At 39.3% G+C, this 26,944-nt stretch overlaps 1 protein-coding gene across 2 annotated transcripts in view; it reads right to left on the bottom strand.

The window, feature by feature from the left end:
* Nucleotides 1-26,944, bottom strand: part of VPS13D (vacuolar protein sorting 13 homolog D) — a 111,897-nt gene that overhangs the window by 32,854 nt on the left and 52,099 nt on the right. For both annotated transcript variants that reach the window (XM_075721612.1, XM_075721611.1), the window contains exons 47-64: nucleotides 26,375-26,566; nucleotides 25,642-25,768; nucleotides 24,558-24,700; nucleotides 23,568-23,698; nucleotides 23,144-23,319; nucleotides 22,890-23,013; nucleotides 21,813-22,048; nucleotides 20,943-21,051; nucleotides 20,149-20,306; nucleotides 19,131-19,239; nucleotides 17,035-17,214; nucleotides 16,658-16,774; nucleotides 16,157-16,306; nucleotides 15,048-15,197; nucleotides 14,117-14,213; nucleotides 12,236-12,384; nucleotides 9,607-9,741; nucleotides 9,082-9,249 (exon numbers count right to left, since the gene is read on the bottom strand). In XM_075721612.1, the coding sequence (XP_075577727.1) occupies nucleotides 9,082-9,249; nucleotides 9,607-9,741; nucleotides 12,236-12,384; nucleotides 14,117-14,213; nucleotides 15,048-15,197; nucleotides 16,157-16,306; nucleotides 16,658-16,774; nucleotides 17,035-17,214; nucleotides 19,131-19,239; nucleotides 20,149-20,306; nucleotides 20,943-21,051; nucleotides 21,813-22,048; nucleotides 22,890-23,013; nucleotides 23,144-23,319; nucleotides 23,568-23,698; nucleotides 24,558-24,700; nucleotides 25,642-25,768; nucleotides 26,375-26,566 (2,651 nt within the window). The remainder of the gene's footprint in view (nucleotides 1-9,081; nucleotides 9,250-9,606; nucleotides 9,742-12,235; nucleotides 12,385-14,116; nucleotides 14,214-15,047; nucleotides 15,198-16,156; nucleotides 16,307-16,657; nucleotides 16,775-17,034; nucleotides 17,215-19,130; nucleotides 19,240-20,148; nucleotides 20,307-20,942; nucleotides 21,052-21,812; nucleotides 22,049-22,889; nucleotides 23,014-23,143; nucleotides 23,320-23,567; nucleotides 23,699-24,557; nucleotides 24,701-25,641; nucleotides 25,769-26,374; nucleotides 26,567-26,944) is intronic.

The following is a 26,944-nucleotide window of genomic DNA, read 5'->3' on the forward strand; positions in this document are numbered from 1 at the left end:
TATTTCCTACATCTCTGCAACCTGTTACAGGCATTTTAGAGGAAGCCAATTTTTATGCTGACTCCCAACAGTAAAATACAACAGTTCAAAATGAAGCGTTTATTTCACTATATGGAGGCAAAAATCTTCACAGTGTACATGTCATAGGCTAAGCAGACACATATATGTGCTGCTAGGATTTGTTATGGTTAAAAAAAAGTTCTAGGACAGTTAGCCATCCTCAAATCTCGGCGTTATTCTTTTGAAAGTGTAAAAATAAAAAAAAGACATGCAGTATTCTTGGACATACACACTGACTAGGTGCACAGGTGCAGTGGGACAGATAAAGTTGTCTAGTAAATTCTTGAGCCTGAGTTTCCTTCCTTTTATTGCAATGTCTCAAGATTGGTATTTAATACATTTCTGCGACTGACCATAAAAATAACTTCTAGAGCAGCTTCTTTACTAATCAATACATGCATTGTTAAGGAATGGAAGCACTACATATTTAATTTTACAAACTGGGCATCAGTAAGCAGACAGACAACACAGCTTCCTCCTCTCACATCACTGTGGTCATCTGTGCTTTATACTGGGACTGAAAAATGAAATGCTTTAAGTAGCTGAAAAAATAGCAGGTGTTTACTTGTCAGATTTAGAAGTCCTAGGTATCTGAAGTTGTTCCACAAAATACTTTTACGTGGCTTCTGTCAGTCTCTTAAGAAGTACTCAGGTATTTAAGCAGGAAAGTTTATGAATTCAGTTCAATTTATACGCTGTGTACTTTTACACTTCCCTTTACACATTATTTCGTACCCAGGTCAACTGTTCAATACAAGCCTGAACAGAGAAGATGGTTCAGGCCGAGCCCAAAGCGCATTTATAACCAAGTCAAACTGCACAGAGAGAAAAGGTGTAATGGAACTATCAACAGAACTGGCCCAGTCTTAATTTAGAGAATACTAAATCAGCAAAACGCTATAATCAGCTTCTCATTTTAAGAGACCCACAAACTTGGACCCCCTCTAAGTTACTGACAACCCAGAGGAGGCAACGGCTTTTCCCATGGAACAAACACGTTTCTTGAGATTCTGTGCAGCACTCTCCGCCCCTACTTATGTCATCTACCCGAAGTAAAGGAGCTTTCATTAGCTCACATCCCATCGTTAACTGCGCTTCCTAACGCATGCCGCCACGGGCAGGCTGGGGGGTACGTGGGGAGCCCCGAGCGCGGCCTGCGCGGCTGCCAGCCAGGCTGGGGGGTACGTGGGGAGCCCCGAGCGCGGCCTGCGCGGCTGCCAGCCAGGCTGGGGGTCCCGGGGCAGCCCCGAGTGCAGCCTGCGCGGCTGCCAGCCAGGCTGGGGGTACGTGGGGAGCCCCGAGCGCGGCCTGCGTGGCTGCCAGCCAGGCTGGGGGTACGTGGGGAGCCCCGAGCGCGGCCTGCGCGGCTGCCAGCCAGGCTGGGGGTACGTGGGGAGCCCCGAGCGCGGCCTGCGCGGCTGCCAGCCAGGCTGGGGGGTACGTGGGGAGCCCCGAGCGCGGCCTGCGTGGCTGCCAGCCAGGCTGGGGGTCCCGGGGCAGCCCCGAGTGCGGCCTGCGCGGCTGCCAGCCAGGCTGGGGGGTACGTGGGGAGCCCCGAGCGCGGCCTGCGCGGCTGCCAGCCAGGCTGGGGGGTACGTGGGGAGCCCCGAGCGCGGCCTGCGCGGCTGCCAGCCAGGCTGGGGGTCCCGGGGCAGCCCCGAGTGCGGCCTGCGCGGCTGCCAGCCAGGCTGGGGGGTACGTGGGGAGCCCCGAGCGCGGCCTGCGCGGCTGCCAGCCAGGCTGGGGGTCCCGGGGCAGCCCCGAGTGCGGCCTGCGCGGCTGCCAGCCAGGCTGGGGGTACGTGGGGAGCCCTGAGTGCGGCCTGCGCGGCTGCCAGCCAGGCTGGGGGTACGTGGGGAGCCCTGAGTGCGGCCTGCGTGGCTGCCAGCCAGGCTGGGGGTCCCGGGGCAGCCCCGCCGCCTGCCCTTCCACAGATGCCAGCCAGGCTGGGGGTCCCGGGGCAGCCCCGCCGCCTGCCCTTCCACAGATGCCGGCCGGGCTGGGGGTCCCGGGGCAGCCCCGCCGCCTGCGCCTCCGCAGATGCCGGCCGGGCTGGGCAGCTGCCCTCAGGGACCTCCTGGGAAGCCGCAGCAGCAGGTGCCCGCTGGCAAGAGTTTTGTGTTACAGGGTTGAGTGAGTGATCCCTGCAGGAACCGCCGGCTGTTTTCACAGACACAGAAGGCAGTCAAAAGTCCACAGCATGAACTTGGAATGACCCCAATTGCAGAGTCACTGGCGGGTTCATCTGGAGGACAACTGCGCTTTATTAAACAACTAATACTCTTAACAGATAATTCCCTTCCCCCCCAACTTTAACTCTTACAAAGCTTGAAGGTCTTCCTGTGCGTTTATTTTTTGGGAGCGGAATCATTTGCCCTCTTGCACCCCCCTCCTGAAAAAACCCCTCTATGTGCTGAAAACCTGAGAAAAAGCCTGAGGCGATCCAGCCCAGTTCCTTCCGTTAATACCTAAGAACAATGCGTTCGGGGGCGGCAGATGAAGTTTGCTTTTTAACATCGTGTTTGTCGATTTGTGTTTTCCTGGGGCACTTTCTCCCAGCAATACACCGCAGCAGTCAGCCTCTTCCCACCCAGTTTCATTTTCTGCCACGGTCACCTGTGACCACACTTGGGATCTGAAAGAACTTCCTACTTAAAAACCCGCAGGTTTTCTGTGTTCCGTTGCATTTCTGAAGGAAACCTAATGCAAACACGTTAATTCGGCCTGCCGTCGGGCGTGCAGTGTACGTAGGGAACAACTCTTTGAAGGGCGACACGTTCGGATCTGCTGAACTGATGCCAACCATCTATTGTTACAGCTTCAGAAGAGACCTTACCCATCTCCCATGGACATAAAAATACTGTTTTCCCTCCTCAGGGATACGCAGCCAAGGAATTTCAAGTTTAAATCTGTACTATTTAACATATTCTACACAACTATATAACTTAATATATACAGTAGGGAGGTGTAGTGAGCCTTTTGTCAAGACTGAAGTTATTAATTTCAAACCCACACCCATTTTTTCTCCTTCAGATGCTAATTGTGATATATGGGATATATGTGCCTGTTTGCATGACATGCTAACCATTCAAAAACTGCAGGTTAAGATTGAAAATTGAAATTTCATTTCATCTCTATGATTAATGTTTATTTCTAATTTCACAGTTTGTGCTTTTGGCAACATTTTGCATACCACAGTTGAAATTCTCCTTTTTGCACTGAATTCCCCAATGAGTCAGCAAAACAGGAACACTGTATTTTATTTTGCAAGAAAATCAGCTGGTAAAACCCTTCAAAATAAAGCTCTAGAGCAGGTGTAAAACTTAAAGCTTTCTAACACCCCCCTTTTTTCTTAATTGCCAAGATGGTCACTTGTGCATTCCTGTATACAGCTAAGCACCCCCCTGTTGCAGTTGCTGCACTGTTGCAGGATCCTCACTGCCTACTGAATAATTTCTCCTGGAAAAGGCTCATTCAAAGCCACCACCAGTGTGTCAGTTTGATTCTGAATGTGCACATTTCAGACATCAAGTCCGGATCAAAACAGTTCTTCCCATAGAACACCTCACCATTTTTGTTTGATCTTACCCATGCACATTTCCCCAACAAAAATATGTTTTAGTCAAAGCAGGTTCACAAACACTTCGTATAAGAAGCTTCGTAATTAAGAAAGGCTGAATTTAACCTGAATTGCAAAGAAAACTTTCAACCAGGATGCTGGCCACACACATTTTATCCCATGGTACAAATGAAAAATAGGAAGAACAAAGTAATACCTCAAACTTCTCAAAGACGATCCTTTATCCCCAAACCTCTTTCAAAGATACTGATCACAGATGCCACAAGTTCTGCACATAAAAAGTGACACTTTCCATGGCTTTTGATTGTCACTAATTGGCCATAAAGGTTGCTGTCTTTTAAAACTGCTAGGAAACGGGTAAATGGCCTCATCTGTAATGCTCCTCCCAGCACTGAAAATTTCTGCCTGGGAATTTCAATTGCTCTTCATCTCATAATCTGCACATTTTCATACCGATTCTCACCGCTCAGAACTTGAACCTGCACATGAACTGCTAATCTTTGAATGAAATGCATTTGAATGAAGACAATCTGCTGTGCCACCTGGATGCACTACCTGAACAAGCTGCAGTAGCCCCTAGACAATACTGGGGAAGACATGAGGAGAAAAATCTTACGATTACAGTGAAGAAAACACAAGGGAAGCTATATTTGACCTGAACTGTACAAATCACTTCTAGGAATAGAAAAAAAAAATTATGGCAATTGCTGCTAAATCCCACGACTTCAATACCTAGACTACCCTTGTAAAGGATGACTGTCAGCTTTCCTGAAGTAAAACCCAAATTCAAATCTGTAAAGCTATCCGGAAAGATGGCCCGTATTCCAGCCTTCCTCATTCTTATCCAGTATGAGACTGCCAGTAATCATACACATTCTGCTGTTAACAGTTAAACAGAAGAGTAGGGAGACAAAAGAGAATTGTGAAAATAGAGAATGGTAGGAAAAACAGAACCCAAATGCCACCATGATCCTTCTACACTAACAGTTGACTATTTTGTTTAATACTCGCCTGCATAAAATAACCCCATACTTCTTTCTCAGGTTTCATATCCAAAGGCTTTTGTCAGAAGTTCCCCGTCACCAAGATACGATTTTTTTTTTCAGCTACTTGAATTGCGTTTTGAGCTAATATTCCTAGAACTACTGATCACAGTGTCTCCAAAGATGCGAGAATGCCAGTTGTTCTTGCTTCTGAAGTGTATCAAGTCAGAGTGGTTGGTTACATAAACTAAGAAACTTTAAACAAAGGGAACCATGGGCTTTGATTGCTTTAGAAACATTTCCGTCTGTCCCTGGGTAGAACCTGCTTAAATTGTACCTGCCTTCTGTGCTCTGCTATATCCACTTCTCATTTACTGCCAGTTTTGTTAAAGTTAACATTCATACAAGTCAAACACTTGTTCATGATTTGTTTTTAAATAATCCCTTTATTACTTCCTCTTCATTTTCCATTCAGTTATCTTTATTTTTCTGTCACTGCCAACCACTTGAGATTCTGCTTTGATTTATCTTACAATGAGGGTTAAAACTCCTATTTCCCTTCGTGTTGCTTTCATGCTCCTTTTCTACAAATGCCTCCATGTCAAACGCTCACCTGGAGCAATATTCATGTCCTTACTAGTCTTATAATTTTCTTACCTGCTTCCAATACCCTGCTTCTTTTCCTCTCTCTGTTAAGCACTTACACACCTCTGCCATCACTCTGAACTGAATTAAAATAAATATATGGAATGAAAGTCCAGGGCAGAAGTTCATTTGTGCCTCTTCCTCAGCCATAAAAGAAAACAAACACCCACGATACAATTTGTTGCAACTCCTCTATACGTAAGTTTTGGCATCTCGGGTGCCTGCTCCCAGGCCGAAGGAGAACGCTGCCTCTCAGAACTCTGCAAGCTTCCACAAAAACCTAACAAGGAAATGCAGCTGTGGCTGATGGCTCGCCTTTCCTTAAGAAGCCTAATTAAATTTCTCACTGGAAACTTCAAAGTCCAATATGAAAATTAAGCTCTTCTAAGAAGTTCATTAAATTTTTTTTTTCGGGAGGAAGGGAGGGACACAACAACTATTTCCATTCTCTCTCTCTGTCTCTCCAGAAACTAGGTCTAGCTGCAGAGGCGTAACAACCACGTTACTGTATGCTCCTAATTCATAAATGGTAACAGAATTGCTTGTAAGGGTCGAAAGAATCAGGCAAATTAAATAAGTATTGACAAGCTGATTAATCTTTTCAATCCTTTACTACCAGGATTTTCATGTCAGCACAACACCTATTTGCCAGTAATAGATACAACCATGCTTGATTTTCCATTTGGAGAACACAAGCTACAGAAAATTTTTGTTCAGGTGCTAATTCAGTGTTCAATATTCATTTCTAATTGAAACATCTCTGCAATAGGAATAATTTAGGATTCAGTACTATCATGCCTAACAGGGGAAATAAAAGTGTGGATGCCAAGAATGCAAGACATTTCTAGGCATATGGCAACTATAGAAGTCTCCATTCAGAGGGAATGAAATTCCCTCAGGTGTCTATATTTAGGATCAAAGAACTTTTTAAAATACAGAACTTGGAGTCTCCAAGGGATAAAAACTACAAAACTGTCTGTAGTGAACTTTATTTAACCTAAGGTTTTGTGCCAACTTAAATACACTGCAGCTCTCCACTTGAAAGAAGGCATTACCCACTGCGTGTTCTGAAATGCATGGAAAAGCCATTACAGGGATAATCAACAGAACTATAAAATAGAAAAGCAATAAAACGACAAAACCAGATACAACTCAAATAGCTTACTTTTCAATTCAGTCAAGCAGTGTTACTTTTAAAGTGATGATTATAGTATTAAAGTTTGTTTATCTATCTACACACACACCTTAAAAGCTAACTCATCTTAAAATCTAGGACAGATTTTTATTTAAGACACTTTAAAAGTCAGGTACTCAGAACAAGCACAATGGGTATTTTTCCCAGGCATCAGTTTCCATGCAGAACACAGGCTCATCTATTGGCTGCATTAGTTACCGGCTCTGCAGAATAAGCTGCAAAGATGAGGACCTCTATGGCACAGCTGAATCAGGTGAAAATTTATGCAGTAAAAATACACTAAAATACTTTCCCTACAGAGAGCACGAACAGCAAGATGAAAATGATCTATTGTTTCAGTCATGTTTTTCTCGAGTAATTGGAATTATTTTTCCCCCCCTACATTTTTTTCTTTACCAAAACTTCACAAATCCTAGACAAGATCATAAGGCGTATACATTGTAGAGAAGAAGGGAGTAAAAGACAAAGTTTTACACTGTACCATATACATAACACATCACAAATTGTACTTGAAATGTCAATTTTTTATCATATGGACATTCCTGCCTTAGTTTTCTAGCAGATTTAGATGCCTAAAAGCTGTGCAACATATAGGGAATAATTCACCCTGATTATTTGAGCCTTTTTTACTGCTATCTTCTATGTAGAACAATTAAGATCCATTCTTTGGAAGGGGGATTAACCAAGGAGTTGCATAATGTACTATTAAGCCTTTCTAAAGGACATAATTCTCTCCTTGTTCTGAAAGGACAAATACATAATCCACATAAAAAGTTTTTAAAAGGGAACTGTGTGAGACTTGCATCACAGGCATTTTGGATATATAAAGGAGAAAGAAAAAAATACCTGGGAAGACAGATAAATAGTACATGGGGTGATTTTCAAAGGTATAAATGGGAAGCAGGCACTCGGCTCCTGTTGAATTTTGAAAGGAGTTCAGCATCCAACTGCCCTTCTGCCTTTGAAAATCTTCCTTCACAAAACCCTTGGTTACAAATGACTCCAAAGTTCAAAGAATGACCTTGCCCTTGTGGGAAACGTAGGAAGGCTCGTGCCTTTTAAAGAAAGATTTATGAGACTGTTGCTGCAGATGTGACTGCAATGAGGAAACAACACTTTATAGAAAGGAAACTCTAAAGAAACATACTCTATTGGGTGGAGTGGATGGGTCACCAGAGACTAGAACCACGAGCAGAAAGTATGGACAAAAATACTCATTTGCACAGATGGATGCCGCCTTACAGACGCTCAGTAAGTCTTCCACCAGATTGCTTGGATAAGCTTGTATTTGCAGTGCTGATAATCACAGAACCACCTACTATGGGATTAAGACAGGAATATCAAGAACATGGTATTTTGTTGGAACTTCTTGAAGTTGTCCAAAACGGGCTAATGCTGGCAACAAGATAATTATGATAGAGTAGATGTATTTCATCTTTCCTTATGGTTCAACTACCTGGGTTAGATACGCTCACAGCTATGCACTTGGTGATGGACTGGGGAACTCTATGGCAGTTTAACTGGGTTTGATACCATTAGACTTGAGCCATCTGTAGTTACACAAACTCTACATTTCACCTTTCTCATATTCTGAATTACCTTTTCCCATGAACGTGGGAAAAAAAGTAGATTTCTTTGTATGCAAATAAGTGGAATAGGTTATGAAACGGTGAACCATGATAATATACATGTACAAACTTACCAGTTTGGAAAATGAAAAGAATAGGAGGTAAAGAATTTTCACAAAAACATATTTTAACATGTCCTTATGTGAAGAAAGCATTATTCCAGTTCTACCCACAAAGTTAATTTACAGACACAAAGTTAATTTACAGTACATGTTGACACACCATGTATGTAATGAAAAATATTTCAAGAACATATGCTTGTTCACTATCAAGTACAGTATCACCCATGATCAAAACCACTTCCTATTTTCAGCTGCTGTCTCAGATCATACCTCTCCCAGGCACTAAAGATAGTTATTTTCACTGATAACACTGATATAATTGAATTCTCTCAGTTGTTATCAGGAAGGACAAAAGAACATTCACCATGCAGAGACTTTGGAATTAAACTACAGATAAATGAGTAGCAATCTAGGAATTCTGTAGTTTGTTGCTATGTGGCATAGAAAAAAAACCTCTAGCGTTAGCCTAACAGTTGATATTCACATCAGCTTAATCACTTTCCAGATATAAAAATTAACAACTCCTGTTATACTAAATAACCCCTACTCCAAATTTCTATAAAGCTCTCTCTATATATTGTATATAATATAACTTTGTTCATTTGCACACAGGAGATTATACTACACTTGAGCAACATTTCAGTTCTCACTCCAGCTAACTACCACGCTCAATCTACAAAATACACGTATATCAACAATAGGGCCCTGAGTGGTTTCATTGGCTCCTGCAGGATTTCTGGCATCCCTGAAGTGTATATATGAAGCATCTTAAAAAAAAAAAAAAAAAAAAATCTACACTTCAAACATAATTCGTATAAAACAAACAGGACATGAAGCAGTTTAAAAGATGGCAAATAATTCTATTTTACTTGTTTCCTGACTACTTTTTGCTTATTGTTTTAGCAAACTTTAATATCATAATTATTACCTTCGCAGCAGAGTTTGACACTCCATGTGTGACATTTCTTATGAGACCACCAACATTGCCGTATTTTATAAGTCCAGTAACGCCTTCTGAAACATCATTCAGTAGACCCATAGGGTTGCCAAGGAAATCCACAGAACCTAGAATCCTTGCTGCCTGACTGAGCAGCTCCTGTAAAATCAACAGGAAGAACGAAATATCACTTATGGACCACGTTAACACCAGCAAGGTTGATTAGAAGGAACAAGTCCCGTCCACAACAAAAGCACATACAAAACCAGATAGTTTTCCTGAAGAAATGAACACACAAGTACCAGCAAGATCAACAACAGCTTCATCTTAAAATGCAGTGTAGTTGTAGAAGCATGTGATGCTATTTCTCAGTATACCAAAGAAGCAATACAGCACTAACACTTAACAGTCAAGAAAGAGTCGTGTAGCCCCCTCCCCCCCCCGCCCCCCCAGCAGAGAACTCCTCAATTGGGAGACGTTCAGCCTTTGCCACAATAAAATCTGTATGACACTTGCCTCTTGAAAGTGTTTCAGAATGTCATTAATGATAAACTCCCGAGTTTCATATGGATGGACCCTAGTGAAAGGATCCAGATTAATCACAGCATCTTCAAATCGGATTAGAGGGAATCCCAGCGTGCTTTTCAATGCCTAATTAAAGAAAAGATATTGCTACTTTAATTTTTCTCTCTACTTCTCATTCACAGCACCCAAATGAATGAACCTTTAAATGGGTAACAAACCAAAATTATCTGAAGCTGCTAGAGTACTTTGCCACTGCCATGTAGGTGCTTTCATATAGAGGCCAATCGCTCCACAAACCTTTTACTGGTACGCAATGATCAATTATTAGAACTGCATTTCTTCAGTAACCAGACAGCCATTAAACACTCTTCCTGATGCAATGTTTCCTACACTTGACAGGAATATTTCAAAACAAAATGTATTTAAGATTCCCTGCTTAGCACTTTGCTATAACTGCTGTAATGTTCAATTAAATCAAACCCTGAATCAATTTTGTTGTTACATAGTGAAGACAAAACTGGGTATTTTCCACCCTGCTGAAGTTCTATGAATGGATTAAGTGTCAGGATGAGCTGGAATAACATACATAATTTCCTGCAAGCCTGAGGCTCGTTTCTTAACATTATGTGGTGTACTGAAATGCTTTAAACCAGCTTTTTCAATTATTTGCAAGGAAGAAAACTAAGACAGTAATTAGCCCATGGGCTGTCTGTAACCTGTACAATCTACACATAAAACCCCATATTTAAGGTAGACAAGCTATACATCTATATATACACACACATAAATAAAATAATTTTGGAAAAAATTAATCAGAAAAGTAATTTTTTAAGAGAGAGACTGCTCCTATTTCAGGTCTTGATAAGGACATCTGCACAGTCACCAACATCAAAAAATCTGAAGAAGGCAAGAAGCCTGACACTCGTGTTCTGTCTTTCTACATTAATCACTAAAGCATGCTTGGTAGTAAGTAATATGCGTTTTTCTGCCATCTGCAGGCAATTATGGTAAATTACAGGTCTGATTTAAGTTTGCAAGTAAGAAAGGACCTATTTATTTTTTCAGTAAATGGATGACTAACTAGAGTAGTCCTCATTATTCACTTGGGTAGGAAGTAATTTCCTGTTTAACTATCAGATATTATATAAGGCAACTTTGTTAATACTGGTACCTGATAAAAAAAATAATCTGTCTACACCAAATTACCAGACAGCAATGTCCAAGCCAGAAACATTAGAGGTAGTTAGAAAAACCTCTACAAAGGCTCTACTGTGATTGTTCTCTCCCTCCTACCCTGAACTTTCCTGTGCTACAAAACTGAATGGAACTCATTCTGTGAAAGTTAATATACAGAATACAGGCAGTGACTGTTATCATTAGGGGGGAAAAAAAAGGTATATGCCAAGTTTTCTCTTGGGAACAATGCTGGCAGCTGCCAAGACATATCCATATGCAATCATATACCAAAGGTGGTAGGAAGTCCAAACAGAACAGTGCACATTACTAGTTTCTTAAAGGCACTCACCACTGCTTTCTCTCTCTAAATTTGAGGTAATTGATGATAAGCATTTTTGTGTTGAAGCTAAAGTGCAAACACATTCAAGACATTGCTGATGTCATTGAATGGTAAGGAATATTACAGCTAGCTATCGAATTGTCCTCCTTTGCACAAGGGTTTGGTAAAAGCAATACACGAATGCAGGACTGATGATATGCTGGGTCATCTTGGTAGGACTCCATGATGCACACTCGTTCCACAAAACTGAACTTCTTTAAAAGCTTGCAGATCTTAATGTCCATAATATCAAGGGTACAAAAAAGTCTGGTCAGTGTCTCAATTTTGGTTTTTGAACACACAAGTTGAACAGACAGCCGTTCAGTTCCTCCACAGTGGGGAGAGTTTTTTACGGTTTGGTTCGCTGGTTTTGTTTCAACTCCCCCACCTTGGAGGAAATTAGTTGAATTAGCTCAGAGGGAACTGAAATATTACTGACTGTTGTCACCTTATTATGTCCAGGAAGGTCCCAATACACAAGATGGGAACACTGGCCGAGATTATCTTCTTGCTATAATTTGGAATCCCTGGTTCACTTGAGTGACTATGCCAGAACATTTATTACCACACGAAAAGGACCAGATTTTCTACCTAAGTCCATACTCAATCTGAATTCACTTTAACATTGAACCAAACTGCGCAGTGCTCATGCAAACCCTCCAGTTCCAATGAGACAACATTTTTTGGATGAAAGCACTCAGAGCTGTCCTGTATTTCTGCTCCCTAAGTTGAGTAACTTCTTGTTTTTCTTCACCCTCCCATATGGTAGTCATTCCCTTTAAGCCCCTTTACACTACCATTAATGTAACTAAGACCCTTCGTAAAGTAGTGAGTTAGTAGGTGAAGTTGGCTGTGCTTCAACTGAAATTACAAAAATGAAAGAATGTTACAGAAGAGACTGAAAATTATGCAAATTAAATAACAAGTTATTGGAACGTCTATTATTTGTAACTTAAATAGAAGAGTAAATGGAAATTAATAGTAGTAAGTTAAAACTTCTGCTCCCTTTTTCGTACAATAGAATCTCTTTACTTGGAAGCGCACCCTGTGAATACATTGGCGTACCTTGAGATCCAAAGGTAGCTTGTTGGAAGTGAAGACACTCAACTTGATTTGAGGCACACTAATTTTCAGATTTTCAAAGTAGTATCGCTTTTGTCCTCCACCTTGTTCAACAACCTTTTCATGGAGGTTTTCATCATACTTTTCAACCTCTGCATCCAGACAGAATACAGGAATCAGAACAGATTATATGTAAGTAAATATGGGGTTACGAATGCATAGTCTGTAAAGAGTTAACAATTTCTCTGTACAAATAAGAAGTATGTGCAACTGATAGTGTGGTGAGCAAAATTACTCATGCCTTGTGACATGAAGTTGACCTTTGAGGCTCAAGAACTTTTTTTCAGATCTGCCTGCATCTCTAAAACCTTAATGTATTTGTAGCTAGATAAAAAAAAAGTCATCCAAGTGCACAGTTTAAGTTATTCGAGCTTTTAATCTCCCTTCTAATTTATCTTTGACAGCATACAGAAGCAAGGTGATACAAATGTAACTATGCAATGCTTCCTACTGTGCAGTCATGGTCTTACAGTGTGTTTTCCTCTCTACTTTCTCTATACTTCCTTACACACTCAACTATCAATATAATGTACAAAGCAAGCAAAGCTGACAATCTGTATGGACAAAATGCCTACCTGGAAGACATTCAATAAATCAATTTATGTATAGAGTGAGCCAAATTTGGCTGGCACTAACAGATTCATATGTTATTTCTAAGAGGATCTTGCTGGCATGAGAAGGCGGGGGGAAAGACGAAAGATGACAAAGTCTTATGAACTCACATTGAACAATTAAACATGTTGAATGTAAATGACAAAATTATTTTTGTCTGAATCTTGGATGACATCATCAGCATCAGTGGTTAAACTACAAAGAGCATACAGTGAGTAAGGAAAGCAAAAAACAGAAGAAGAATCAGGGCAAACCACAGCAAAGGACAGATTAGTAAACAGCGTTAAGAGCGAAACTCAAAATCTTTATTTCTTCTTCATCACCACAAATCTAAGTCTTGAAGTCCTCTGTAAAACTGGGAAACTTAATACTTGTATGTTTTCAGAGACAATTCAGAAGATACTGTGGATTAGGAAGACACAGCACTCTTGAGCACCATCTGTAGGCTTGCCCACATTTGGAATCATGCCAGAAGTATTTTTTTCCTGAAACAGTTATTTTACTATATAACCCCACACACCCTACTGCATAATAAAAGTGACTGTTTCGGTTGCTGCTCCAAAACAGACATTTCAGAAAGTTTCCAAAGTACAGATAAACCCTACAACAGAAGGATTAGAACACCACCTACAAGATTAGAAGATTCAGGAGCTCTGTCTTGCCCCACTGAATGAAGAAAACTTATATTACAATTAAAGCCATGGGTATGGATGCCACAACTAAAAGGTCAGACAGCCAAAATTTTCCTTCAGTTAAGCAAGAGGAACTGCCCAAGGAACAAATGATTCTATGATTCTATGATTCTATGAAATGAACAGAGATCCCATTTCTAGCCTTGGGTTTAAATAAATAAACATTGCTAAACAAAGTGGTTTGCTAAATTAATAACACAATTTCTTTTATCCTAATTTAGATGAATCCAGATACAGGAACTTAAGATGAATACTAAACTCGTTCCCCCAGAGGCTCAGCTCAGCAACCGTGTACTGGACAGCAGCGTGTTGCATGGGTCATTACCTGAATACTATAACAAGAACAATATACATGAACAGCTTCATGGGGGCCACTGAGACACACGCTTTCCAGCTTTCTGTTCAACAGTGGAAGTTTCCAAGCAGCTAAGTGTTTGCTAGGGGTTTGGAACTTTTTATATGCAAAGATCATAATACTTCTCTATACTGTAAAACTGGTCTTTGTAATTTTATACTGTACCTGATTCAGACTGATCATAGCCAAAGAAACTCAACAGCTTCAGAAGTAGTTTCTCCTCAATCTGAACTGTGAACTTTCGAGCAGTGATCATCAGATGCTACAAAGATAAACAAGTCTCAGTTTACAGTATTAACGCAAGGAATACCATCCATGTAAGCCATTAAATAGGACAATGTGTTCTACTTCAACGGAATATTTTCACTGGAACAGATTCATAGTAAGATTCCCACCTTCAAAATGTCTTTGGTAGTTGTCTTCACTTAAAGTTACCTACAACTAGTGACAATTGTTTCAATTTTTTGGAAGCTATTGTGCTTCATTACCTAATACCAACACTTCAGAACCTGATGCTTAGCTGTTTTCCAACACCGAAATCAGCCGGTTTTCAAAATAGCATCAAAATACATTGGTGAAGATTCCAAGTGAGAAAATAGGTCTTGATAACCGACTCAGTTTGGCCCTCACAATGCATACCACAGTTGGTGGATAAATTTCCAAACAACGTCAATAGCTGCAGTACACAGAGCAGGGTTTATGCTGCAAGATAACAGCTTATCAGAAAGAAGTAATAACCTTGTACACAACTCATGAAAAGCATCACACAGATATTCTGGTTCACTGTGCTACAACGGTACCTGTCAATTCTGAGGTGAGAATAATTGGCTTGAAAAGCAAGGTCGCAGACATGAACAAACAGGGGTCTGGCCTAATTTGTTGTATTTTTGAACATATTATCCTGTTCATCACTGTACTATAGCTGTAAACACTATGAACATGAGAAGGTGGATACAGTATCCTTTAAGCCTCAGTATTAATTCAACAAAGTATTTCACAGATTATTTAATTCAGATTACTAGTAAAAATTAGGAACAGGAAAGGTCATTTAAACAGAGTAATTCCTGCATGGCACAATCAAAAGACTGTAGTTTACCTTGTATATATCAGTCAGTGCATTTTTACTGGGAAATTTCATTGCATTTACTTGCACTGCAGGACCAGTCTCCACAGGTTCATTTTCACTCATCTTGGGTGTCAGGAAGAGTATAAAAGGCTGTGTGGTGCCAATAAGCTGGTTGTCCACCTACAGAGTGGACAAGACAGACAACAAAATCTGAATGGGTGACAATATACAGCAAAATTGATCCTCTTTAACTGAGGACTTAAAAGCTTTCAAGAAATACATCGTCCCTGATCCAGGGAGATACTGAATATATCTGGTTACTGACCACCACTGAGACCATACCAAAAAAATATTCAGAAATGTCCTCCATTAAAAAAAGTGGTTATAGCCACCAACAAATGAAACCTACAACAAAATCACTGTGTTATCTGTGATTTTTCTTTCCTTTTTCAAAAAACACAGCCAAAAATATTAAACAACAGCAGAGTTAAACTACTCCTGCATTTAAGTTTGACTGATCCATGTAAGTATGCATTTATCTCCTGTAGCCTACATCAGTACCCACAATTCCCCTTCCAAGGAAATCTTACATATTTGGGAACAGAATTCCAATAATTGAGGGGAGTTTTTAGTAGAATAAAACCAGTCTTTACAGTCTTCATTTTAACTTGTGAATTCTGAATTTCAGTGACTGAACTAAAAACAAAGGTAAAAGCAAAAATCTGCAAAGTCAGAAACAAAATCTAGTTAAAAAAATACAAGAGGTTTATATTTGCCTGATTTGTCTATGATTCTATGATTTATACTGCAGTACTACCAGCATTAGGACTCCTGCTTTCAATGGCTGCATTTTAGTTATGTAATGACAAAGAACCAAAAACTGGGAAGGGAGAAACAAAATAAAAAAAGATCCTAACTTGCTGATAGAAATCAACCGCATGAAATACAATGCATCATTGTCTCAACTATTAGTAAGTAGAGAACAATGAAAAAAGGAAACACTGATGCTAACTGAAACTTCTATGATATTTAGGAACTGAAATGCCAGTAACAGCTGTAAACGTTTTTCAAACCTGTTATGACAACAAAAACCGCAGAAGACCCATGAACAAATAGATTTGTTTCAAAATGGCAAATACCTGTATGTCTTGCACACTGAGCTCTAACACCTGACTTGTTGACAGTTGTGTGTAGTGGACACTAATTCTTGTGAGGCTTGCGAATACTAGCTCTTCAGGAACTTTGTTGACCAAAGACAATCCTATTCCACCGTCTAGTTTCACAAGCACCTGAGAAAACAGTATTTGAAGAGAGAGAGAGAAAAAAAAAAAACCACACTAACTAACCAACACTGAAAAAACCTGTGATACTGAATACATACTTCTGCAAAGAAGGTATTTTTTTTAGACTCATCTCCAGAGAGGCTGAACAGCTCATTGACAGTTAGTCTTCGAATAAAGAGGGGCTAAGACATACAAACCCAACTTCTAAGAACGAGGAGTTTTAGCAGGAAAATCTACAAGTTCATAACAAGAGGTCGTCATGGGGAAAAGCTAACGAACAACCCCTCCGACCCCCCTCTAAAATCTAGAAAGAAAAATGATAAATAAAAGAGACAGATGCTAGTTGTAGTATCTTACTTCTAATTCCTGCTCTGTATCTGGATTTTTTAACTTGCGTAGATCTTGTTCCGTAACTGGAAGTTCATCTACTTCACTGGATAAACGATCATTTCTACGTTGGTTAAAATCCGTTATCTGATAAACAAATAAATTACTAGTGATCACTTTCCTGTTTATAAATTACAGCTATATTGTCCTACCTTATAAAATTATTCTTTTTTTAAAAATAAACAAAATAAATGTTGTTGTAATTATTTGTTTTACGATATTCCCCTCCCCCTTCATATCATTATAAAGTTAACTTTCTGTAAGAATTTAGAGATGCAATACAGGAAAAGGTCTTTCAAGTACAAGCAAATAATGAAAGTAGATTCTAGTTAATGAAGGACCTTCACCTGTAGAACTCTCGTGGGCCCATCCGGGATGACTCTAACAACTAGTACTCCTGAGCCGGGCCTCATCTTCTGGTTTATGAACTGCTGTTCAGGTGGAACTGGCCCCAAAAGTTCAAGCGAAGTATCAGGACCAAGAACAACTTCTGCTCCATCATGAAGACCTCGTATTCCTCCCTTTGCCTGGAGAAAGAAATAAGAGTAAGGGAAAAAAAAAAATTAAGTGACAGGTAAAGGCTTCAGGTAACTATTTACATACATTAATTTAAAAGTGCACTCTACTTTCCTCTCCTTAAAAGGCTGAAGAAGAAATTTGTCCGATACTCCACCCCAGACTGAGTAGTCTGGGTGTGAGGGGAATTAACATACTACTTACTCTTCAGAACTGAAAGAAAAGCAGTCCAGCAGCATTTTCCTTGATATTACTAAAACTTCTGGTAACTCATGTTTAATCAGCTTGGCAGCTAGAAGAAGCAGCCCAGATCAATAATTAACTATTCCCACTGCATGTTCAGAAACTGAAGCTATCATACCATGATCGGACGTGGGAAGTGCTTCCTGAAAATACTTTCAAAATGACAGAAAGCTCTTTAAAAGAAGAACTCGGGATCTGCAGATGAAAACGCAAATCCTTACTGAGTCAACATCTTAAAAGAGCAACGCAGGGCTTTTGGGTTGCTTCAACCTGACAAATAGTAACTTACTAAGCTACAGTAATTTGATCACAAAATGATCAATGCAACATCATGGGACTAAGTAAAATATTTTTCTCTAGATCAGTTTTTTGGTATTAGAATTGAAACATGGTATTAAAGGTGGCAAAGGAACACTACATTGCTGCTATCCTTACTGTACCTGTTCTGGAGGTTTCTTTTATGGCTACTACATGCCTTTAAAATTAATCAGAACAGAACTACAAATACAGTCTTAAAAGGTTATTGTGAAGCCTCAGGAGTATTTTCCATACTTTTTCTTTTTGCTTACATCAGAACAAGCATCTGAAATTTCAAAATTGGTTTCTGCAGGATCTTTCTAGTTTCTAGGACACGTACATTGAGCAAAATGACCAAGACGCTGGTTTTCTGTCATTGCTGTTCTGTTTTAAAATGAAAAAATACCTGAAGCACATATTTTGGGAAAAAAACCCAACAAATTATGTGGAATTTAGAAACAAGAAAAGGAAGGGGGGGAGGGGGAAGACATCTCCAGTAGAACATGATGGTGTCCTATTTGCAGGATTTTAAAAGTGATATTATCATTCTGTACCTTACAGACTCATTCCACATTCACTGCGCACAAAAAAGACTCACTTTCATCACAGAGCTAACGTGTTCACTATTTCCATTGACATAGCCGGCACAATTTATTTTTCAAAATAAAACGTTGGAAATGATGTCATTACTTATTACAAACATACTTTGCTATTTCACAATATGCAGGATAACTTATTCAAATTTGTTTGTAAGCAATGGACAAATATGGTTGAAACACTTAAAAAAAGAAAAAAAAAAAAAGCATCAAAATTCTTTTGACATTTAGTTCTAGAATTTGCAAAAGCAATCCAGGTTTCTGTGCCTACAAATTCTAACATCAGCAGGCAGAATTATCAAATAATCTGCAAGTGTTAGCTGTCTGCAAGTCAGAGTTTCCTGGAACACAAAGAAAGGGCAAACAGTTCAAACTGCTTTTAAAATTCTTATTACTAAAATGTTAGATCCATAATTCTGAGAAGTGCTGGTTATACACAAATCTTGACTTTCATCAGTGATACTAACTGACACAATCTAAGGCATTCTCACATTCGGTATGTGTGAGAATACCAAGGCCCTATTTATCACTATACTGTTCATTTTCAACAATGATGTACCGTTAGTTTTCTAATTATTTACTTTCAAATTAATAGCTTAATTATTTGAAATTGAAATTGATTAAGAACATTCAAACATGAATTTAAACCACACGAGCTGTTTGCGCAAGTCTGGTTTCTTCTGTATTCTGAACTTTGGCCTCAAAGCTTTGAGCTCAATACTAAGCCCAAATGACTCTGTCATCTCTATCAGCAACAGTCAAAACAAGTTCAACACACAATCAGTACTGACCTGGACAACAAGTCCATGAATACCACAGGTCAACTTTCCATCACGAAAACTCCATGTCTGGGTAGTACTGCGCCGTCGATCAGGCTTTCTCAACATCAGGGGCTCGTACCTGCAATGAAAGCACGCCACCCAATACTTGGAGGATTCCAACTTCTCAGTTTTACTCTGGAGATGAGTTAATGGCGACCACTTACTCTAATTTTATTCAAGCTCATTTTCCTAATCTCACTTCTGAAGTGCTCTTTTAACAATCTGCTGCTGAAAATACATTAGCCGTGCTTCTACAATGTCCTGGTTTCGGCTGGGATAGAGTTAATTTTCTTCCTAGCAGCAGCAGGCATAGTGCTGTGTTTTGGATTTAGTAGGAGAAGAATGTTGATAACATGCTGATGTTTTCAGTTGTTGCTGAGTACTGCTTATGTTAGTCAAGGACTTTTTCAGCTTCCCATGCTCTGCCAGGTGCACAAGAAACTGGGAGGGGGCACAGCCAGAATAGTTGATCCAAACTGACCAAAGGGCTATTCCATACCATATGACGTCATGCTCAGTATATAAACTGGGGGGGTTGGCCGGGGAGCAGCGACCGCTGCTCGGGAACTGTCTGGGTATCGGTCGTTGGGTGGTGAGCAACTGCATTGTGCATCACTTGCTTTGTATATTATTATTACTATTATTATTATATTGTTATTATTATTATTTTACTTTATTTCAATTATTAAACTGTTCTTATCTCAACCCAGGAGTGTTTCTCACTCTTACTCCTCCGATTCTCTCCCCCATCCCATTGGGGTAGGGGGAGTGAGCGAGTGGCTGCGTGGTACTGAGTTGCTGGCTGGGACTAAACCACGACATACAAATATTTCCAAGTCACAAAAGCGATTATGTGGTCTGTTCACAAAGACAGATAAAATCTAGCTCTTCCACATGCCTTCAGAATCATTTCTTTCCTTATTCCAAGCATATGTTAAGTATGCTTTCAAAACTACACCAGTTTCCTGAGAAATTGCATTCGCAATACCTGTTATCTGTGACAGCTGCCAGACCTGCAATATCTAAAATCATACAAGAGTCCACAGACCGAGAAGGTTTATGGGGGTTATGAGGAACTGAAGAACCTTCATGGCAAAGCATTCCTGTGCCCGTCATTCTCCAAAGCTGGGATCGTTTTCCTGGCTCCTGTTGCATAAAAATTCAACATTTAAATGAATGCAGCAGTACAGAGCAAATATCTCTGTTCTGTTTTGCTCTCAGATGCTTTGAATTATAATTCTTGAAATTGTATAACTTCAGAGCCCTGAATTAGAGACTAGTTTATATAAAAACTTCTAATTCAATTCTGATATTCAATGAATACGCATCCTACATGAGCATTGTTAGATGCAGAGCTGTATTTACAAGCTATTTTTAATCTCAGTGATATTTAAATACAGTTTCTATTTCTTAAGAGCTCCAGAAATGGAAGACTTAGCTTACAATGCAACCGAAAAGGAAACATGCCCTACCTTGTACTACACTAGAACCTCCAACATACAATTAGCACACTTGGTTGCCTCAGACGCATTTACAATGTTCCTTACTGCTTTTATTCCAATTCCCTTTTCTGTTATCCTTACCCCCATATAAAAGTCTTATATGGAAGCACCACCATAATTCAAGCAACCTGAATTGCAATAACCCGTCACTTTCAGTGGAGTCTGTCTCCACCCTTTAAAAGTTGCCATGAAAATGTTTTATTTTTTTCTACTCACAGCACATTATTTTACTTCAGCACACAGCAGCAGCATTTTAATGAAATCAAATGTGTCTTGGTACCTTCTTTTTCAGTACAACTCGCTGAGTCTTTGGAGAAACATCAAGGACAAGCTCTGCATATGCAGCATCCTTATTTGAAGCAACTGATCTTACACCTGGCTCCTGTAAACTAGAACACCAAGAAAACATCATCATGTTTATTCAGAGTAGCTGCTTCCTCTGTAGATTGAATTAGATCCGTAATGAAATCCAATCAAGGAAGCTTACGCTTCCAATATAGCCAATCAGAAAAAAATTTAATTGTTTTTTTTTTTTTCCTTGTTATTTTTGGAATTAACGGTGTAAGCTGTCAATTTTGAGTACATTCTTAAAAGGGGCTTTGATCTCTCACTGCGAAAGGAACTTCACAGGTAACTAAGATGCATTCCAAGAAAATTTTCTACTTTATATCGAAGAAAGCAACAAAGCACGTATCAATCTCCTGTAACTGTTTTCAACAGCATATAAACTAGCACAAGTTTAAAATTCACAGGCATAAATAGCTATGTCCTGTAGTCAAGTGTTCTTAATCCACCAAACGAAATTAAGCCCCCAGATGTGGGGGCTAAACATCCCTGCTCTTCTAAGATCAGACAGCGGGGTGACAGCAGGTGCCATATGCTAAATCTTTCTCACTACATGACAAAATAAACAATGGCAAGCTGCACCTAGAAAGCTAAGTTACCACAACCAAACAAGGTAAGATACACACCCTACTTGACTGTCAGAATCAACGGAATTTTGGCATTTCCTCTGCTAGCCACAAGGTTGACAAAAGTTTAGCTGCATTTGAAAAACTTTCAAATGGCAACCATTAAGAGAATATTAACATAAAGCCTAAAGAACATCATGAACATTCAAAATATTTTCATCTAATATATAAAGAATTACCCCGAGAAAGTATATGTAGCAGCAATATAAATGAAGTTTTCATAGTAAAGCTGCTTGCTATCTTGGAAGTCATTCATGCTACAGACGATTTCTGAGGAGCCTGCCCCTTTAACTGTCAGCATTATAAAAGGTGGCAGAATAGGTTCGTCCCATGCATAATCCAGAGAGGTCATGGGCTTCACTTCAGTGTATAGTCTTGGCTCGACGACACCGTGCTGATTAAAAACAATTGGGACCTGTAACAGTTATGAAAGAGGATTTAGTTTCACACAGCAAATGTTAATCAGATAGATTTTCTTGCTATCATTTTTCAGGAGTTGGATCACTGAAACATGTTCAAGTCACTTCCCACCCCCCCCAATGGTTTTGTATGCATTTTCTTCCATTCGAGTCTCAATTAAAGATAGTCTCGAAGGCATGAGAAATGTCATATTTGCTTTTATCTGTCATCTGTGGTTCAAAATATCTTTAGTCCCATGGTAGCATCTCCTAATTAGTCTCCTAATCAAAATCAGGAGACTCGCCCAGTTTTATTTAACAGTTCAGTACCAAAATCCAGAATGACAACCGGTAACTATTAAGAACTCTGTCTCCCACTCTGATCACAAGGCAGTCAGTAAGTTACTGTAAAACACACACAGTAAATTCTCTGATTTTTACAGTACACTGACATGGAAGCTCAAAGACAGAGAGAAAGGAAGTGGCAGCAGTAGCCTGAATTCTTTTTACAGGTTATTCAAGTGCTGAAAGTAACACAGAACAGATTACAAATCATCATCCTAGCACAATTTTCTCATCAGTAATAATGCTCTTCCTTGTAAGACTTTTAATGCACTCATGAAAGCCATGTTAGCACTATTATTTAAACAAGATGAAGTAGCTGAGTGCTAGCAATTTTTACTAAAACTTCAGAAAATCACAACTGTTACATACAAATACTCCTGCTACACACACTTTCATTTTATTTCGTTACACAAGCTAGTCAGCTCCTACTTCTAACAAATATAGAAGAACTCCTACTGTTCTTTTTTTACTAAAAAATAAAAGTGATCCCCCCCCCCCCCCCCCCCCCTTTACCTTGGAAAAATTGTCTATGCGGAAAGGTGGCGGTAACTGATCTGTGTCACTGAACGCAATGCGGTATGTGGCTCCTTGAAGAGTAATTTCTACTCTTAGGAAGTAACATTTTCCCAGGGTGTCCCTGAACAAGAACAAACAAGTGCAAGAGAGGTAGGCTTCTGATCTGCATTACCTGCAGTCGTAAGTGTTAAACAGCTGCTTCTTTCAAAAAAATGGAAGCATGCTACAGAAGATTTATATATAGTAACTACCTCATATTAATATGGAACGAGTTGTTTTTGTTGACCTCAAAGCCCCCAGACCAAATGCAGTTTGGGACATCCATTAGTCTCACGCATAACAGTTGATCATAATCGTTACGTGGCCAGTGGAACACAACGCTGGAACCAGGAAGCGTGGAGATATAGCCATCAGGATTGGATGTCCCCTAGGAACAGAAATTGGTGAATACATATCCTACAGGTATTAAAAAATACAGTATTAACCTATATACCTCTCAAATATGAACACAGCAATTAAGCTGTTACGTGGATGCTGGTATTAGAATAATGAGAAAGATCCTCATAACCAGCCAACAATACTTTCAAGTGTAAAGTTTGTGTTCTTTTTGGTTATTAGATGCTGTGACTAACTACAGGTATTGCAATAGCAAGTAACAAAAAGGAAGCATCTTACCCGACCTCTGGCAAATTCCCGCTGAACAAAGGCAAGCTTGTAGGTTGATTTATTATCTAGTAGGTAACGGGGCGCAAATGTTACCATGCATGTATCAATGTAACGGCCTCTGCCTTTTTTAACATCAATACCTAGTCATAAAAACAAGTTAAAAATAAAGCTATTATTTACAAGAGAAAACAAAAGACATCTGCCACAATATATTTCACATAACAAAAGGTTTGTTTCTTGGGTTCCTGAGATACACTGTTTCTGCCATACCACTGCCATATTTTGAAACATTATTTTAAACAGTAAACATAATTTTATGCCATCTGTTTCCCTCTGTTTCTCAAGTACAATTTAGAGATCATAAGCCCTGAAGATAAAAAAAAAACCCAACTATTTCCATTCATAAGTTAATTAATACAAGTAATTATTCCACTTTTAAACACATGAAAAATTCCTCAGAAATCACTGTGGAGTAACTTCCAAACTGTCAGTTAATTAAAAACTAAAAGCTTCTGAGGAAATCGTACTTTCTGTACACTAGGAGCACAAGGAAGACGGAAGTTGCACTCCTCCACATCAGCCTACAAAGGCACCACAAAGCAAAAACCACAGAAGTAGCACATGGCTGAACAGTTACAGTATATAGACACCCAAATTAATCAAAGACAGTAATGCGGTGGGATTTCAAATGTACTTAGAAGTAACATATGGGGGAATAAAGACACAGAACACAAAGAACAGTTTGTAAATGCGGCTATTGACAGTCAATGGTGAAATGTAAAAATAAAAATAACTGAAAACTGATCTTTAAGCTAATGAAATTCAAAATAAAGACTTAAAAATACTTAGAATACTATTTTTTGTTTAATAATTTTCTCTGTATCCTCAAAAACCTTTAACAACATATGCTTCCCTGCTGTAATTGTTCTGTTTCTGGCGTCACTGACGTCGTCTTACCAAGTTCTACAGTATTTCTCCAATGTTCCTAGGAACACGTACCGATGTTATAAATGAGGCCTGGCCGGTTTCCGTGTTGGATCACTTTAAGGGCTCTGACACCACTACCACCATCCAGGGAGAAACCCTGGCACCAGCCAGGCATACCTTCAGGATGGATTCCTTTTCCAACCCGCATGGTACAACTAAGGGTAAAGAAGAAAGCGCAAGTATTTACTTATTTAAATGAAGGATCAGATATCAACACGATGCTGACAATCAAAACACATACCCAGATACAAAAAGAACACCTGTGTTTTAATATAAAAGCATTAGAAGCCATGATAAATGTCTTTTTGAGTAATTTATTCTGCATTTCTGCTATAAGCTCCTCTAACATACTGGTCAAGATTCAGTGACCATTTCTTGTAAAAGGCTTGGTAATTTTCACACCTATTAACCATGACAACATTTGTTTGTCTTTTTTCTTTGAAAGAAAGAAAGAAAAAAAAAGAATAAATTTCTGTGATAAATTTAACTGTTGTTCATTTGAGCAAAAATCCCAGAACATTTCAGATAAATTTACTTCAAATCATGTTCTTATTTCTTATTTTCATGGAAAAAGCAAGTTCTCTCCTTGATGCCAGTTAAAGTAGTTGAAAGGTTTCCTTTCCAAAATCCTGCCATTTCCTTTTACATGAGAATTACAATAGCTCTGCTGCGTGTGGACTTCCTACTAAGTGACTGCTACTGCTCCTCTGTTTACATTCGGAGTTTAGGATTAGGGGTTTGGAGTGGGTTTTTTTAGAGGTAACAAAGTAATTTATACAACTCAGAAAGTGTCTTCAAAAAGGTTTTAGATTTTCTTACAAAAAGAAGCATGAGTTCAAAACATGCAAAATGAAACCAAAGCAGCCTGCAGACACAGCAGAATTAGCCAACCAAGGAGTTTTCAGTAGAAAACATCTGAAGATCCAATATGCTCATTTTAGTATTTAGAAACTTAATAACTTAAGAGGTCATCTTAATAGGGAAAGATTTCTCCTATGTGATATTCATACTAATATATTAGCACCCAATCCTCTGCAAATTACTTTCATGCTTTGTAACGTTCCTCCTTGTCCATTCTTCTTGTGGTATTACTTACAAGTTTGGCTGTTCTTTGTCAGCATAACAGAATAGAAGTGGGCTGAGGCTTCTAGCAAGCTCATGCTCTTCAAACTGACCTGCAGCATCTGTTTTTGCATTATCTTGTCTGAAGATAAGTGGTAATCCTTTAAGTAAACACAAAAAATGGGGTGTCAAACTACACTTCAACTTTGCACAAATTAAAATGAGCATGGTAAAAACTACTTCAAATTAAGGAATGACCTAAAATATTTTGGTTGTAATATTAGCCATTAGTCTGCATGCATTCTCCCTCTCCTTCTCTAATGTGTCTAGCAGCTAGACCTATTGACAGCTGTGAGCCATGCCGCCTGGTCCACGCAGAAAAGGAGTTCTTGTAGCTCTGAAAGTGCCAATGGATGGTAACACAGAATAACCGCAATTTAGACCTGTTGCTTTCTCAACACATTTTAGTCTTTGAAAACCACAATTTTAACAGTGATCTAATCTATGTCAATTTATTTAGTGGTACAATAGCTCATGTTTGAAAATCTGCAATATAGCACCTAAGATGTCTAAGTTATCTGCTGCAACATTCATCAAACAATAGCTGCTGGCACTGTAAAAGAAAAAAAAAAAAATCCTGTAACTTTAATTGCTTTTAAGTAGTGTTTAAAAGCACTATCTGGCTAGAAAGCAAATCCAAACACTGCATGAAATCTTTATTTCCCAGTTCATGAATACAGCTATGAAAGAAAATACTGTAAACCTACCTGTTTTGTTGATTAACCAATATGGTGCTGAAATTAGTATTTTTAGAGAGCCTTCAGCACGACATACAATCCTTATGGTCAAGTTTAGCAGTCGCTTGTTGACATCATACAATCGCATCCGCACCATATAGTTTTGTGTCCCAGGAGGAATCAACAGCTCCTTGCAGATTGGGAAGTTTTCTAGCAATACCCCTACGAAAACAAAACAAAACCAAACATCACCCACACAGAAACATTAGTTTCTGATATAAGCATACAGGTTGGTGTTCCATATGGTTTGATCTTTCCCAGTATTTCATATAGCTTACCCAGATTAACTTTTAAATCTGCCCAGTGTAGTGACCTCTGACCTCATGAAGAAATGCCTCAATTTAAGTCACAAGCAGCAAAAAAAGTTCTGTAAAGAACCCTGCTTACGGTTAATTACTGCCTTAGGCATCAGAAGTCCAGCCAGTGTTGAATAATTCCATACGTACTCTCAACACCAACTTTTTCGGGCAGAAAGAAAACAGCAAAACCACCCAAAACACTGGGAACTGATTTGATTTATTCCCTTCTTTATCATTGTTC

Source organism: Pelecanus crispus, chromosome 15, assembly GCF_030463565.1.
Source record: "Pelecanus crispus isolate bPelCri1 chromosome 15, bPelCri1.pri, whole genome shotgun sequence".
In the NCBI taxonomy this organism is placed as follows: domain Eukaryota; kingdom Metazoa; phylum Chordata; class Aves; order Pelecaniformes; family Pelecanidae; genus Pelecanus; species Pelecanus crispus.